Here is an 18,303-nt window from a genome sequence, read left to right as displayed (position 1 = left end):
ATATTTTGTTAGTTTGATGAGCGGCACTTGGCGTTTTTACGAGGCGCCGCCAATTTATCGGTTAGCGACAAAAAAAATGTTATTTATGCGCGCTTCTTATGGCGTCTACGTAAACAAAGTTATGATTCAAAACGAGCAAAAAACATGGCACTACGCAATCAGCAAGCCAAATTGAAAGAGAACTTAAAGCATGGAGAAACTTGTATTATTAATATAAGAATTCCTTTGTAGAAAGAAAGAGCCGTGCTGGGATCGGGGCTAAAGCTACTTTTAATATTGAACAGAATAAGCCTGAGTTGCAAAGCGTTGCGCTAATGAACGTGAAGTCGCCGGTTTGAATTCGTATTTGTAAAATGCAAATAAAAATGATTTATACCTGCCGCCCCGTCACTTTATCAAATTTTATACAAACTATAATGAGGCCGCGTGGCTAAGCGATATGCTAAGAAACGAGAAGTCGCCGGTTTAAAATCGTGAAAATTGGTCAAACGCATATGAAAATGATTTCCACTTGCCGCTACGTCGCCTGCAACTTTAAAAGCTCACCATCATTTTAAGGTTTTAAGCTAAATTAAGGCATGGAAAAATATATTTAAATTTTCTTCTCTTCTTCCTATTAAAGACATACGAGCATCTTGTGCCTGGCTCTCTGCTCGGTGCCCACATGAGCAATTTATAACGATTTTGTAGCTTAAATGCTGTTGCAACACTTTTGCTTTCAGTTTCAAGCCGAAAGCATCCGCTTAGCTGCTTAGCTGTTTATCTATTTATCTCTTTGAGGACTCGGTGACCGCTCAGTTGCTTAGCTTTTTATGTTGTGTCAGACAAAACCCAGGCACCTAAACCTTTTAACAGCAAATGATTTATGAAGTACACAGCAGGACACACACTAGAAGAAAAATGAAATGGATAACCCAAGCAAAACATGCAACGCAATTTGCTTTTATTGAAAAGGACACGAAAAGAAGGAAAGGCATTTTTTGAAGGAAGCAAAACATATGCACACACATGATATGGAATAAGGCATTCAGCAGGCAAATCCAGTCCAGGCCAAAACAATGCGACATAGAGGCGATAACAAGCCCAATCATTATGGCCATAGCTATGACTATGACAATGCCGGGCCTGCTGTTAGAAGCTAACAAGAACATGAAGGAAAGAAGGCTATGCAAGGCACGTCGAGGTTTAAATGCCCTTTTGCACACATATCTTAAGGTCGGATATGCGAGCACACAATATGCGGGTAATTCTGCAGCTTGAAAATTTGAGGGCGAACTTTGGTTAGGATATATAAGAAAAAAAAAAAACAAAGAAAGAGGTTTTCATATAAGGACCATAGTTTCGACAGAACATTTGTAGGACAGCTAGAATACATATTATTCATAGAGTCTGCGTTGTCTCCGACTTCTCCTGTAGAGCTAATGATCGTAAGACTTGACTAATATTCGATGTTTTCAAAGAAGAGTCTTATTTGCGACCGATCATTCGTAGGACAGGTAGAATACATATTCTTTATGGACTCGGCGATGTCTCCATCTATGCGATACACTTATTATGACAAAATTATAATACTCTTTCGAAGGGTATAATAAAGGAGCTACAGTTCGAAGGAGATTGTCGGCATCAGCATCAGTGGTCGCGTCTGCCGCAGAGCAGTCACGCAGAAGATGGCGGCCAAAAACACTTGAGCAACACTTCAGATGAAGTGTGTGAGAATGTGTGTGTGTGTGTGCGAGTGTGTGTTTGTGCGAGCGTCCTACTGGCCTGACACATATGCGAGTTGTCTGGGTGTGACATGATATGCGAGCACTTTGTAAAATGGGAAAAATGAAACACGCAGCAAAATGAAAAGCAAAGACGAGCGACATTGTTGGCCAGGATATGCAGGATTTACGCTTATCGTTGTGCCCACGCTTGTACAGCTGCCGCCACACAAACACCCGCACACGCGCACATATGCATATGAACTTAGCTAACAGAATAGAGTATACGGCGTTAAGCGACATTTTCTATTTACACACACTCTCGCACTCGCACACAGGCTGGCCGTGGCCATTTTTATGGCAGCCCTGCATATCAGATGGCCAAAAGGAGTGCCATAAATCCATTATGCCATGATTTGTTATTCAATATTTTTGTAAGTAGATTAACTTGCAGCCGCACATTTGTTTGCGTACCGAAAGGCGTCGAAAGGATAATGCCACCGCATGTGGCCAGACCGAAAGACAGACTATCTGTGAATTAAGCTGTGTGGCGGCCTAGGCTTGTCTTGTCTTGTCTTGCCCCAAAACATAATTTACCAATCTATTTATCATATTAGCGCCCATTCGGCAAACAGCAGGCGACAGCGAGTGGCAAGTGGCTAGCTGAAAGCCCGCTGCTTGAACTGTGTGCCTCGGGCCGAGCTGAGTGACCACTTAAATCACCACAAAAATGGGCATTCGAATTGAATTTATGACACCCAAAAACAAAGTTGTTTATGCGCTATACACGCCCCGAAGGATGTCCTATTTATGATACACAGCCACCCCTACTCCTGCCCATGCCCCTGAACTCTGTTGCTTATGGTCAGCCGGCAATTTATGGGCACTTAAGTCAGCCTTGGCATAAACTTGACCAAACTGAACTCGGACAAAGGGAAGACGCCAAATCAAGTTGCAAATTTATTGATGGCAAAAATAAACTAAGCAATGATATATCTAAAATAGTTTGTTGCGGCTGATTGACTGAATGACAGACACTTTAGTTAGACAGCTGACTTTTATGCTGTAGTTACCTTTGAGGCAATGAGGGATGTGCTATACCATAATACAACTTAAGAGAACTGGGTTCAACGCTTAAGGTAAATATGTAACTTTCTTCAATTTTGCTGATTTTATTAGCTCTAAGATGCATAAGAAACTACTCTGTCTGTGTAAAAATCGGATGAGATTTGACCAAGTTATAGGAATGGAGAAATTTGGACTTAGAATAATATTACCAGATGTTGATGCCAAAAAATTCAAACTTCGTCGAAATCGGATGAGATTTAAAAGAGCTGCGCAAATGGGACATTCGGACTTATGTGTCTATATAGTATTTCTAGGCCAGATTATTTTAAAGGAAAATTATTTAGAAGAAAACTATGAAGAAAAAGACAGTCCTAGTTATATTCGATTGATTTAGCCGAGTTATGGAGGTGGGGAATTTTGACCCACGTCTATATACTTACGAATCTTGGGGTAAGATTTGGACATGAATTTCGACAAAAAAACCGGTGTTCAGATTTTAATGCCAGATTAATCTAGAAGGAAAACCATTAAGAAAAATTCAAATCTCGTGAAAATCGGATGAGATTTGATCGAGTTATGGGAGTGGTAAATTGTGACCCATGTCTATGTACGAATCTTGGGGTAAGATTTGGACATGAATTTCGACAAAAAAATCGGTGTTCAGATTTTAATGCCAGATTAATCTAGAAGGAAAACCATTAAGAAAAATACAAATCTCGTGAAAATCGGTTGACATTTGACCGAGTTATGGGGTTGTTCATTTTGACCCATTGCTGTGTACGAATCTTGGGGTAAGATTTGGCCATGAATTTCGACTAAAAAATCGGTGTTCAGACTTTAATGCCAGATTAATCTAGAAGGAAAACCATTAATAAAAATACAAATCTCGTGAAAATCGGATGAGATTTGACCGACTTATGGTCATTGTAAATCTTGACCCATGTCTATGTATGAATCTTGGGGTAAGATTTGGACATGAATTTCGACTTATGGTCATTGTAAATCTTGACCCATGTCTATGTACGAATCATGGGGTAAGATTTGGACATGAATTTCGACAAAAAAATCGGTGTTCAGATTTTAATGCCAGATTAATCTAGAAGGAAAACCATTAAGAAAAATACAAATCTCGTGAAAATCGGTTGACATTTGACCGAGTTATGGGGTTGTACATTTTGACCCATGGCTGTGTACGAATCTTGGGGTAAGATTTGGACATGAATTTTGACTAATAAATCGGTGTTCAGATTTTAATGCCAGATTAATCTAGAAGGAAAACCATTAACATAAATACAAATCTCGTGAAAATCGGATGAGATTTGACCGAGTTATGGGAGTGGTAAATTTTGACCCATGTCCATGTACGAATCTTGGGGTAAGATTTGGACATGAATTTCGACTAAAAAATCGGTGTTCATTTTTTGATGCCAGATTAATCTAGAAGGAAACCCATTAACAAAAATACAAATCTCGTGAAAATCGGTTGACATTTGACCGAGTTATGGGGTTGTACATTTTGACCCATTGACTAATAAATCGGTGTTCAGATTTTAATGCCAGATTAATCTAGAAGGAAAACCATTAACAAAAATACAAATCTCGTGAAAATCGGTTGACATTTGACCGAGTTATGGGGTTGTACATTTTGACCCATGTCCATGTACGAATCTTGGGGTAAGATTTGGACATGAATTTCGACTAAAAAATCGGTGTTCATATTTTGATGCCAGATTAATTTAGAAGGAAAACCATTAACAAAAATACAAATCTCGTGAAAATCGGTTGACATTTGACCGAGTTATGGGGTTGTACATTTTGACCCATGGCTGTGTACGAATCTTGGGGTTAGATTTGGACATAAATTTCGACAAAACAATCGGTGTTCAGATTTTAATGCCAGATTAATCTAGAAGGAAAACCATTAAGAAAAATACAAATCTCGTGAAAATCGGATGAGATTTGACCGAGTTATGGGAGTGGTAAATTTTGACCCATGTCCATGTACGAATCTTGGGGTAAGATTTGGACATGAATTTCGACTAAAAAACCGGTGTTCAGATTTTAATGCCAGATTAATCTAGAAGGAAAACCATTAATAAAAACACAAATCTCGTGAAAATCGGATGGGATTTGACCGACTTATGGTCATTGTAAATCTTGACCCATGTCTATGTACGAATCTTGGGGTAAGATTTGGATATGAATTTCGACAAAACAATCGGTGTTCAGATTTTAATGCCAGATTAATCTAGAAGGAAAACCATTAAGAAAAATACAAATCTCGTGAAAATCGGATGAGATTTGATCGAGTTATGGGAGTGGTAAATTGTGACCCATGTCTATATACGAATCTTGGGGTAAGATTTGGACATGAATTTCGACTAAAAATCGGTGTTCAGATTTTAATGCCAGATTAATCTAGAAGGAAAACCATTAAGAAAAATACAAATCTCGTGAAAATCGGATGAGATTTGACCGAGTTATGGGAGTGGTAAATTTTGACCCATGTCCATGTACGAATCTTGGGGTAAGATTTGGACATGAATTTCGACTAAAAATCGGTGTTCATATTTTGATGCCAGATTAATCTAGAAGGAAAACCATTAAGAAAAATACAAATCTCGTCAAAATCGGTTGACATTTGACCGAGTTATGGGGTTGTACATTTTGACCCATGGCTGTGTACGAATCTTGGGGTAAGATTTGGACATGAATTTTGACTAATAAATCGGTGTTCAGATTTTAATGCCAGATTAATCTAGAAGGAAAACCATTAACATAAATACAAATCTCGTGAAAATCGGATGAGATTTGACCGAGTTATGGGAGTGGTAAATTTTGACCCATGTCCATGTACGAATCTTGTGGTAAGATTTGGACATGAATTTCGACTAAAAAATCGGTGTTCATATTTTAATGCCAGATTAATCTAGAAGGAAAACCATTAAGAAAAAAACAAATCTCATGAAAATCGGATGAGATTTGACCGAGTTATCGGAGTGGCAAATTTTGAGCCATGTCTATGTACGAATCTTGGGGTAAGATTTGGACATGAATTTCGACTAAAAAATCGGTGTTCAGATTTTAATGCCAGATTAATCTAGAAGGAAAACCATTAAGAAAAATACAAATCTCGTGAAAATCGGATGAGATTTGACCGAGTTATGGGGTTGTACATTTTGACCCATGTCCATGTACGAATCTTGTAAGATTTGGACATGAATTTCGACAAAAAAATCGGTGTTCAGATTTCAATGCCAGATTAATCTAGAAGGAAAACCATTAAGAACAATACAAATCTCGTGAAAATCGGTTGAGATTTGACTGAGTTATGGGGTTGTACATTTTGACCCATGGCTGTGTACGAATCTTGGGGTAAGACTTGGACATGAATTTCGACTAAAAAATCGGTGTTCAGATTTTAATGCCAGATTAATCTAGAAGGAAAACCATTAACAAAAATACAAATCTCGTGAAAATCGGTTGACATTTGACCGAGTTATGGGGTTGTACATTTTGACCCATGTCCATGTACGAATCTTGGGGTAAGATTTGGACATGAATTTCGACTAAAAAATCGGTGTTCATATTTTGATGCCAGATTAATCTAGAAGGAAAACCATTAAGAAAAATACAAATCTCGTGAAAATCGGTTGACATTTGACCGAGTTATGGGGTTGTACATTTTGACCCATGGCTGTGTACGAATCTTGGGGTAAGATTTAGACATAAATTTCGACAAAACAATCGGTGTTCAGATTTTAATGCCAGATTAATCTAGAAGGAAAACCATTAACATAAATACAAATCTCGTGAAAATCGGATGAGATTTGACCGAGTTATGGGAGTGGTAAATTTTGACCCATGTCCATGTACGAATCTTGGGGTAAGATTTGGACATGAATTTCGACTAAAAAATCGGTGTTCATATTTTGATGCCAGATTAATCTAGAAGGAAAACCATTAAGAAAAATACAAACCTCGTCAAAATCGGATGAGATTTGACCGGGTTATGGGAGTGGTAAATTTTGACCAATGTCCATGTACGAATCTTGGGGTAAGATTTGGACATGAATTTCGACTAAAAAATCGGTGTTCAGATTTAAATGCCAGAGTATTTTAGAGGGAAAACCATGAACAAAAATACAATCATCGTCGAAATCGGTTGAATTTTGGCCGAGTTATGGAGGTGAAGAATTTTGACCCATGTCTATATACGAATCTAAGGGGTACGATTTTGACATGAATTTCGTCTAAAAAATTGGGGTTAAGATGTGAGTGTCATATTATGTAAGAGGGACAACCATAAACAAAAAGCCAACTCTTGTTAAATTTGAATGAGTTTTGGCCGAGTTATTAATGTGAGAAATTTTGTCCAATGTCTATAATAGGATAATAGGGGATATAACCCTCCCGATTTTTCCACACATACGAGGTAAATATCACAAATATATTTAAAATATGTTATTATTAATCTACAATATTTTTATTCACTCACCTCAATACGATTATCGTCCAGTTCGAGCTCAGAGAGGCTCCACAGCTCGGCAAAGACCGTGTCGCCAATGAAATTGAGATTGTTGTGCGTCAACTTGAGGAGATTTAGGTTTCCCAATCCCCTGAAGATCTCACTGGTGAGCACATTGATCTGATTGTGGGCCAGGTTCAAGTAGGTCAGACGAGCCATGTCCGCAAAGAGACCCTTGTGCAAGGTGCTGATATTGTTGTTGTTGAGGAAGAGTCGCTCGCAAAGCGGCAGATTGCGGAACGCATAGCGATCCATCTCAAAGATCTGGTTCTGCTCGAGATTCAGCTCGCGCAGCCGAATGTGATTGGCAAAAGCATCCTGATCGAGGGCCATGATGTGATTGTTATTGAGTATGATACGCTCCAGGAAGGGCAGATTGGCAAATGCATAGCTCTTGACGATCTCCACCTGCGAGTACTCGATGACAATGCTGCTGAGATTCTTCAGCGGCTCAATAATCATGGTGGGTATGTAATCTAGTCGTGCATTGTTCTGTATAACAAACTTGAGTTCGCGCAGACGCTTCTGCTGGTAGAAACGTGTCCAGGTCGTGTCATTCTGATGCAATCCCTCCGAGAACACCCAGCATTCGGCCTTCTGCACGGGCATATGATTTTCGTCCGGCGTGCAATAGCACATGAGCTTCATGTCCCGACGGCGCATGCAGAAACCGGTGCTGTCCATGGGTCCGTTATAGCCAGTGGCGCCTGTCAACGAGCCGACGCCGCTGCTACTACTGCCGTAGGCCGAGGAGCTGGTGTAGTAGCCGCCGCCGGCATTGCTGTTGCTAGTCACGGCTGAGGCGGATGCGGAGGCGCCCGCATTGCTGCCTCGTCCACGGCTGCGACGCTCCTCCTTGTCCCGCGTACGCGCCTCACCGGGCGCCACGAGGCAGCAGCTCAGCAGTAGAATGCCAAAGCCCAGAAGCGCCACAATTTTATGGCGCTGATGATGTGGCAACATTGGAACGGCGGGTCGCAAGTTGCGCTCTTGGCTAGAACGATACACAAAAAACCAGAATGACTCAGTCAATAAAATTTGTTTATCTGGCGCCAAGTGGGTTAGTCGGGGTTGGGTTGAAGCTGGGTTGGGGGCAGGTGGAATTGAGCATATAAAATGAAAAGCGTAAAGGGCTTTTTCTCAATGTGAGTCGAATTGTTTTTCAGCTGCAAATTTTTGAAAATTTGTAGAACGGAGAGAGCGGGTATATTGAGGGTGTAATGCATTTTGTTTTATAGGTAGAAGGAAGCATCTAAAGCATATGGCTTTATTTGAGGAAGAATTTTAAAATCCTGAAGTGGACAGCGAACTCAGTCGAAGTACTCGGACATATATCGATTTAAAGCTTTGGTTAAGCCTTTCTCATAGTTTATTGGAGCTAAATACACAATATTTGACTATATACACAGATTATAAAAGCTAAAGACAATTTAGTGAGTTGACTTCCCTAGATTACACAAAAATTGAGAATACATTTGTTTTAAAAGCCTTCCCGCAATCCCTCCTACAATTCGTCTTCGCCTTATATACACTTTTGATTTTCATCCTTGCTTATTTGGAAGCCCTCTCTTAAATTACAATTTGCTCCGAAAATATTGTAAATTTAAAGGCGATTGGAGGCTGCCAACATAGTGTAACTTCCAGTCGGGCACACTCGACTAGTGTACTCGCACTTGTTTTATGTCCTCGACCTGAAAACCTATTAAATAATGTTGTTTGCTCTCGATATTATTTCGTTCATTGGACGCACTCTGCAAACTCGAATTGCCAACATTAAATTTGATGCCACATTAAAAGCGTAAATTCTGGGTAAACACCTCGTCAATATTGAAACGGGTGGAATGGGTCGAGTGTTGGGTTTCATTTATATTATTCCACTGAAAAGCGATGCGTCTTTCAATACATTGTGCCGAAAAACCCTCTTTGCCACAGGCCAGTGCCTGCTTAAAAGTTAAAGCGCTTCATATAAAAAATGCTAATTAATGTTGTTAACTTTTTACTTTTCGTTCATATTTCATTTCTGGCGCAATACACATTTTCGCGGTAGCTCCCGCCGCTCGATCTCTTTTTCGTTCTTTGATTTTCCCGCTTATTCAATGAATGCTGCCTGTGAAAAGTTCATGACATGGCCGTTTTTCCGTTCCGGTTTGTTGTTGTTGTTGTTGTTGTGCCTCCTGCTGGCTTTTTGCTGCCTTCATTTGACGCTCTGCTGGTTCGTTCTTTGGGCCTGGTCCATCCCCCAATACTGGGAGACTACCCCCATAAACAAATTTATTGCGCTCATAAATAACTGCAACACTGTCGCTGATTGTTCGCTCACTGGCAACGGCTTCATCAAGTGACCCCCCCGACCCGCCCCTTGTAGTAACCGCCTCTGGGGGGCCCTTACTCAATTGCATTTCAAGTATCATTTGGCAAAGTGCTCTCTAATTATGCTCGTATTTTTAATAAATTAATAAGTCACATCTGACATTGGGCATATTTTTGGATGCACCCTCTACCCCCCACCCGCTCGCAATCCCCCCCTCATGTTCGCCCAGTGAGCTGGCATAATGAAGTGTAAATAAGTTATTGTCAGTTGTCAAGTGAGTCATCGTTATCGCCGCCAGTTCCGGCAGCCAGGCAGTTTTTCGCCAGTGATTTGCATAAATTATTGTCTTTCAAATCACAGAGAGATCGGGTGAGGGGTAACAGGCTTAAGGGCGTGGCTAAAAGCTGAAAGTCATTTGAGTGATTGACTTTGGCATGCTTCATTACATTGATTATCGTTATAAATTTTAAATAAAACGATGATAAGTGTTTCGATTGTTGTTGCTGCGCTGCTTAAGTTGGCTTATAGCAAATGTCATATCCTGCCCCAATGCTGTGCCAAAGTTCAAGGTTCAGGCGTGGCTGATGCCACAGGATTAACAGCTCAAAACAGTTGGTTGACAAACATCCGCAGCAGCAGCAGAAGCTCTGCCAAAGCACTTGATGGCTTTAATTTAAATATCAAAGCAAACTCAAAACTAAATTGTCACACACACAGATACACACGCACACAGATACACACGCACACAGATACACACGCACACAGATACACACGCACACAGCCACAAGAGCCGCAGCTGTGAAATGTTCTGGGAATTTGTGAGGTGAGACACTTTTGAGTTATACGTTTGCACATCCTTGACATTTTTTTTAATAGCCCTATAAGAGGGTATCTCAAATTTGTCATGAGAGAAGGAACATATATATTCTTGATCATCATGAACTGCCTAGTTAATAAATATATGTTTTTCTGTTTCCGAACCTGTCTGAATCGGATAACTATATCATGTAGCTGAGATTTTAATTTATTTTTTTTTATTATTTATTTATTTATTCATCTGCCTAATTATTTAATATATAATTATATGAAAATTAAATGCACGAATCTTCGGTTAGAATAAACAATTTTATAATGCCCCTATCCATAGCAACAATTTTATTGGAGGGACAGAATAAACTTGATACAAACTATTATCATTTTTACATAGTACACGGAGAGAATAGCGCATAACCGTAATCTGTGGTGCACGTAGGTAGAAATAAGAGGATATTAGAAATGATCGCTCGAAAATAAATAATCTTATCAAGAAGGAACAACTATATCACATAGTTCTATAGATAAAATGTATTTGTACGGAGAAATGGTGCAAATACCAGATCTCCTTTTTTTTTTTTCCAGCATATCTGAAAGACGTAAGGCAAATGGCGGGGGGAAGGGAAACTAATCTTCGGCGTGGCAAAGATAGCCATGCTTTCTTTTAAAGTGTGTTGTCAAGCAGCAAATCAAAAATACATGTGTGCGGATATATCAAGTCTCTGTGTGTGTAATTAGATTTTCAAGCGAGTGAATTTAAGGCACATCCTCTCTCTCTCCACCTCTCTCTTGCTCGCTCTCTTTCTCTCAAAGCAATCCTTGTATATTCATTGGCACATGTGCAGCAAGCGGCGCTGACAGCCACAGCCAATTACTCAAAGCAGAGAAAACGTGAGAGGGGCCCAGGGAGGGGAAGGGGGGTACCCTGCCCCAAGCGATTGCAAGCAAATGAAAAATCAATTTGTTGTTTATGCATAAATCATAAGATTTATGCGACTTCTCACAGTATTCATAAGTCATTTATCAAAACGCAAAAAGTTTTCTGTGTCACGACAAACCCGACAACAACAACAAAATGCGTCCAAGCGCAACAAAAGACACAGAATACGGATACGCTTTAAGCATAATAAATAGCTTTTGGGGGCGCACACTTAAAACTTAAGTGAAAGTCGAGAAAATCAAATTTGCTGCCAAAAGTATTTACTACAAGAATTCCAAACAGATATAAATGTAAATAAATGTGTATCTAACTAAAGCTCAACTATGACAATACGAAAAACCTGGATGATGAGCAGCAGGCGAAAATGTAGAGAACTGGATAGAGTGCTTGACTAGCAGATACCCTGTAACGATTAGTCGTCATGCTATCTATTCTAAATGCCTACAGAAACTTTATTCCCAATTTGTGTATTTATTGTCTAAAAATGAAGAAAATTAACTGCTTATTATTATATAATTGCCATTTTAACAATAACAAACAAGAATATAATAAATTTCGTCGGTGAAATATGGTAAAATAAGTTCCAGAGTCCATCGAGCTCTGAAATAAATACAATCCAAATCTAATTATGGAAAAGGTCACAAGTTCGATTCTTTCATTGATTGGCCATCAGCTACCAAAAGTCTTACTTCCTTAGTTTAAATAATACCCTATGTATTCTTGTCTTTCTGCTAAACCTTCTAAAAACTGTTTCGGTCCGGCTCTATAGAGTCGAGCATACCCTCTCTCTGCACAACTGCAATATATTCCCTTTTAACCCGATTTCAAAGGATACAGGCGAAAATCATGCGGTAGACATGAAAGCAAAAGCAAAAGCAACGTGGGCCAAATTGCAACCAGAAGCCATTTGTCTTGTTGTTTATAATTTCGATTAAACTTTCAATGTGAGGAGCGCACACACACACAGGGAGGCACAGGCATATGCTTAAAGTGTGTGCGTAAACAATAAAAGCTGTGGGTTGGGCCTGGCGAAGTGTGAAGATGGAACTTGTTGACGTCGACCCACTACGAAATTGGAGCACAAGCCGCAGCTAAGCTGTCAGAGAGCTCAGAGCTCCCGGCGGCCAAAGGGAGCCAGCGTTGCACATAAATTGTTGCCAATGCTTGAATGCAAAATTTCTTGGCCTTAACGCTGGCAATTCTTCGGTGCTGTTCGGTTCTGGTTCCTGGCCCATGCACAGGCACAGACGACACGGAGGCAAGAAAAGTTTGCTTATCAGGCCGCAGCGAATAAACACATAACAGCTTGAGGGGGAGAGATCCTTGGCTGAGTGAGTGGGAAATGAAGCTGTGCCAAGGAGCTGCTGCTGCTGATGAAGACAATGGCAACTAGAGCCAGGCGAAAATCTGATCCCATTGCTCTCATGGTTGCGACTGCGACTGCTTCTGTCGTCAGCGTGTGGAAATTGTTTTCAATTTTCGTTATTTGACAAATGGTGACACTTCCGCTGCGGCAGCCGCGCCCGAGCACCAGCAGGACCTTAACAATATGTCTGTGTGTGCCATGAGGTTTTGTCAACAATAAGTTTATACGTCAGACATGTTTATGACATGGCCCCTGCGCGTGCCCCTGCCCCTGTTCATCATCATCGTCATCATTGCTCGTCAGTGCGCACATTATGAGGCGGAACATCCTGGCCAGCTGCCGCCCAGTGCACTGCCCGCATGCCATGTGAATAACTTTAAGCTGTGACATCGCACACATGTCCTGGCCCTGTCCCGGCCCTGTTCTGGCCCTGTTCTGGCCCTGTTCTGGCCCTGTTCTGGCTGCAGGACGTGCTTGACTTTGACTGAATGCTCGCAGACAGACAGACTGGCCAGCTCGCTGACAAGTCAGTCGACTCCAGTCTCTAGTTTATTTGGCCGCAAATAAAATGGGACAAACGAGCGGACGAGTTGGCGGCATTCCATAACCGAAAGCGCAGTCATGTCCCGATCCGCAGTCCGGCCCTGACAAATGGCCGGACTAAAGTGCCGTACAAAGCGGGCTCCATCAATCAAGCCGGTTATGACATTCGCACGTACCTTGCTCACTTTGTGCTCTTATTTATATTATTTTTATTGAAATGCTACATTTGATTTGTTTAGTTGCGTCTTCAACTTGATTTGCTTGCGTCACTCAAACAGAAATACACTCGACAAGCACAGAACTGGAATTTAAATCAAATGACTTTAAGACCATAACAATAAAAAAATCGCTGCTAGAATTCCCTGGAGATAGTATGGGAAACTAGGTATATATCTGCGAAAAATCAGTTCTAATTGGATAAGACTTAATGTCTATAAAGCTGAATATTTACATATGAGGAGCATAGTGAGACTTATGAGTGCCGAGGTTGGTCAAGCTTTCATTCCATATAAGAACCTACTTCTCGCTCGTTCGTTCCTATGCCAGCTATAAGATATAGTGTTCCGATCCGGCTGGTTCTGATATGTTCTATGCAAAGTTTCAATATGTTTCCCTTAAAAATGAGAGACCAAAATATATCAACTCGGTGTCGGAGAGGTCGCCTCCTATGAGTTACACATTCCATGAAAAAATTATAATAGTTTTATCAGACTATCTTAACAGACAAGACTACCTTAACAGAGTTTTAACTAGGCTTTTTTTGGCTTTCCAACTTCTTGATGCGAAGCAAACCTTAAGGCCAGCCTATGCTTCGAACTATAAACAGACAACTAATAAGAATTATTTTAACAGCCATAATGGGAACCAGAATGCGTGCCATATCTCTTAAATGGAATACCTCCACGCGCAGTGGGAGGGCGTCCTAATAAGCTGCGAATAGCGCAGGAACTTTTATTTATATTAATTGTTGGCCTTTTTTTTGTTTATTGTCAGCAATGTGGCACTCTATAAATATATATTTCATAAATTGCTTGCCATTTACATGTGACGTTCGCGCCAAGTTGCGACTGTCATTTGTGAAAACCCTTTTTCTGACTGTGCGCTATTATCATGCGAAGAAGTCATTGCCAGCTGTCGCAGTGCTTGTCCCCCCAGCAAATCACATATACTGCCCTATATATATACCCCATTATACATATATATATACATGTATATATATATATATATATACCCCATTTCCCTCTAGGAGTTGAGCTATGCCAAATTTGCACACACTGTGCGAGTGTCTCTTGCTTTTGCTTTTTCTTCTCTGCGCACTTTTAGACTACTTTTCAGTAACCCCCTCCCCCTTTCACTTTTCCCCCTTCTCATCACTTCTTTTTTTTTGGCTTTTAGCATACCTGTCAGCAAAATAAAATGAAAAGTAGTTTCCAGTGCAAACTTTCGCTCATCGTCGCCAGCCGCCATATTGTTGACACATATTTTCCTAGCCAAGTTATATGCAAACGCCTGCCACGCCCATGCCCATAGCCCCCCCACTCCTCCATTGCACTTGAGCGAAGCCCAGCCCAGCCCATTACTTTCGGCTGTCATTTTTTCACTTAGATTCCGTCGTTTGGCTTTTATTTGCCTTTTTGCTGGTTTTCCTCTCAAGTGTAGAGCTTTAACTTTTGATGCACAATTTGTTTGCTCCACCCAGTCCCAGTCCAAGTTCCCCTCCCCATTCCCATCTCCGTCCCACCCCTCCCTCAACAGCATTCTGTTTAAGCCTGGCAACTGTTTAATGCTAAAATTGGCAGCACCTGGGCAAAGTGTTAGCGGCTGGCTCAACTGTCCCGACAGATAAGTAGTCCTTGACTTGGCTCTTGCTCTTCCTTGCTTTATTTGCATACCCTGTACCCCTTGAAAAATGACATGCAAGCAGCTACTTTTTCCTTTACTTCTCTGTCTGCGTAGGGATCACGAAGCACAAAAGAGCTAAAGATTTCAAATAACGTATACGGGTTCTCATATCTATGGCTGCATCGATAAAAACTCTCCTTTGCCCGAAATCTATAAATAATTATTATTTAGCTTGGAAATTAACTAAGCTGAAGACTTGAAATTTTGTTATATATTTATTCGCATATATCATAAAAAGAACGACGTTATATTTTCTATAGCTCCGCCCATTTCTATATTATCGATAAATATCGATTTTGAAAAAAAGGGTCTTTAAGCATAGCTCGAAGCTAGAGACACACATTTTTCTATGCAGGTTGTCGTACAGCATTCACAAGTCAAGCACATTAGGCTAGCACGCTTTAAAGTGATTGGAGAAATTTTCTATCGAAGCCTGTTTTTTTTCTAATGCTAGAACTTTAGAAGTATTCCCGAATATTTGTTATGGCCAAACTAGGCCTAGATACAGGGTATCTGCTGGTCGGATACTATCAGCTGGAGCACTGCTACTTGTTGTCTTTTTTGTTAGCCATTTTGTTGTTTGGCCAAGTCGCCTTCACCTTTTTGCCTGTTGACTGACTCAGCGAGAGGAAGGAGGAAAGGTAGGTTGAGCGAAAATTATTATTTTCGCCGTTGACTGCAAGTTTGTTGCAACTTTCTGACGCAAAGTGAAAATTTGTCATGCTCGTTGAGCAGCTTTGCTAAGTATGTGTCTCGCTCGATGCCGCTGCTGTTGCTGCTGCCTGATATAATAAATTCCCTCAGTTTAGCTGAAATGCTCACGAAGACAAACATAAGCCCGAAAATACAAACACAAACATAAATACAGACCGATGAGCCGGGGTGGATTTCTTGTCGAAAATGAGTCGTCGTCTGGGACAAAACTTTTAACTCAACTGTCAAATATTTTAACAATTTTGCATAAAACATTATGAAGATGCCAAATCGTGGGCGCTAGCTCTATCTCTATTTCTATATAGCCAACTGTCTGTCTGTCTTTCTGTCTGAGCTGTTGATTCTGAAAGTGAATTTGAAATGCGCTTAAGCTTCATCTCTTTCTGTCACTCAACTCTCTATCTCCCTCTCTATCTTCATCTATATCTCTTTGGCCCACTCCCCACTTAATTAGCTAAGTTCTGAGCTCTCTAGGTTGAGCTTAAGCTTCAAGTTTTCTGATTTGTGCATTAAATTTGATGCCCACACACTAGGACACACACACACACACATTCATAAATATTTCTACCTGTAACTGACTCACCTTTTGATGAAGTGTATAAAAAGGGCCGCGTCACGTGCGGGCCTCTGAAGAGCTGAAGACTTTTCTGCTGACTAATGCGCTGCTCTGAAAGAGAAATAGAGAAAGAAAAAGAAAAAGGGATACATGAATTAATGTGATTAATTCAACAGTACTTTCACTTAAAATATTTATTTTACCAACTTGAGGCCCACACACATAATAACCCTAAGGGGGGAGAGCTCTAATAGGGAGTGCTAGACTGTGAAATACCCTGAACATATTGACAAGCTGCCGTGACAATCCCTTTAGCATCCTTATAGACAAAATATGCACTCAATGTGAAATAATTTATTAAATAACATTGGAGAATATTATCCGAGTTTTTTGGCATCTAAAAGTGTGTGTGAATAGAAGGGACCAGTTATAGGATTGGGGAATTTTGACCCAAGTCTATATACGAATTCTAGGGGTGTGGTGTGAATTTCGACTCAAAAATAAATGCTGATATTTAAATGCGAGATTATTTAAGAATGAAAACCTTGAAGAAAACGACAATCCTCGCGAAAATCGGTTGAGTCTTGGAGTTTGGGAGTTTTAAACCATTCGTATTTACGAATCCTAGGGGTAAGATTTTGACATGAATTTCGACTCAGAAATGGGTGGTCAGATTTAAATGCCAGAATATTTTAGAGGGAAAACCATGAAGAAAATGACAATCCTCGTATAAATCGGATGAGTTTTGGCCGAGTTATGAGGATGGGAAATTCTGACCCATGTCTATATACGAATCCTAGGTGGTCAGATTATTTAAGAAGGAAAAACATGAAAACCACCTCTGAGTTATGGAGGTGGGGAATCTTGGCCTATGTCTTTATAGCATATTTAGGAGTACCTTCGCATGATCAGAAATCAGTCATTCTGGACAAACAGTTGTATATAGAGAGATAAAAGTCTATATACTAAATCAGAGTCCGCCTCATTAAGCACCGAAATATGATCATTAAAGCAGGATATCGATTTTCAGAGATGACAAAAAGATAATAAATTAAACTTGTTTTTTATGTACTTGAAATTGTTTTACCTTTTCTATAGCGTACCCGTAAAAAGTCTAGAATAATTAGGCATGTTTTTTTTGTTTCAGGTCTAACTACTTTAATCTCATATCTTATTTGGTTCATAATAATATTATTAGCGGGGCTGACAGTTGTGGCGGGTTTTTGAGGCCCAGCCCCAGGTAAGTTGTGGCTGGAAGTATGCGCACCGCAAATCTAATTGCGTTAATTTTCAGATAATTGTGTGCCGCCAGGCGGGGGCCCAGGACATGCGACTACGTAAAACTATTAACACGCAGCAGTGCAGGGCACCGAGCTGGGCGGGGCAAAAGGCACACACATGTGCTTAGAGTGCTTGGGCGTGGGCGTATGCGTGGGGGTGGCCCTATTGCGCGTTATTCAAATAGTTTTTTTTTTTCGGTTACCACGCTCGGGGCACATAATTTTCTGCGTGTCCATTGTCCATACGGGCGACCACAACTCCGGCCACGATGACAACCAGTTGAGGCAATTCCCCAGCCTGAACTTAAATGTCACGGTTCAGACAAATACACACACAGACACATGAGGGACTTCGTTCTATTGTTGTGTTTGGGGCATTAAATGAAATAATTGCATTTGCTGCGCCTACAAAAAAGGCAAAGTACACACACACACACACCCACATACATATGCCTCCCGGAGCAAATACCTCACATCCACTTAAAGGTGGTTCCACTTTTATGAGAATCGGCGGGGTTAACGCTCCAATTTTACACACTTAGAAAATATTTGGGGGTGAAGTAAAAATGTATAAACGAA

General features: G+C 40.5%; 1 protein-coding gene across 2 annotated transcripts in view; it reads right to left on the bottom strand.

Annotated features, from left to right (window-relative positions):
- Con (leucine rich repeat protein connectin) overlaps positions 1–18,303 on the bottom strand; it is a 181,964-nt gene that overhangs the window by 27,145 nt on the left and 136,516 nt on the right. For both annotated transcript variants that reach the window (XM_015168332.3, XM_002060029.4), the window contains 2 exons: positions 16,472–16,555; positions 7,270–8,293 (listed from right to left, as the gene is read on the bottom strand). In XM_015168332.3, coding sequence (XP_015023818.1) covers positions 7,270–8,262 — 993 coding nt within the window. In that variant the 5' untranslated portion in view covers positions 8,263–8,293; positions 16,472–16,555. The remainder of the gene's footprint in view (positions 1–7,269; positions 8,294–16,471; positions 16,556–18,303) is intronic.

The sequence above is a fragment of the Drosophila virilis genome, chromosome 3 (genome assembly GCF_030788295.1).
Source record: "Drosophila virilis strain 15010-1051.87 chromosome 3, Dvir_AGI_RSII-ME, whole genome shotgun sequence".
NCBI lineage: Eukaryota > Metazoa > Arthropoda > Insecta > Diptera > Drosophilidae > Drosophila > Drosophila virilis.
The sequence above is the reverse complement of the archived record's forward strand: the minus strand, read 5'-3'. Positions and strand labels throughout refer to the sequence as shown.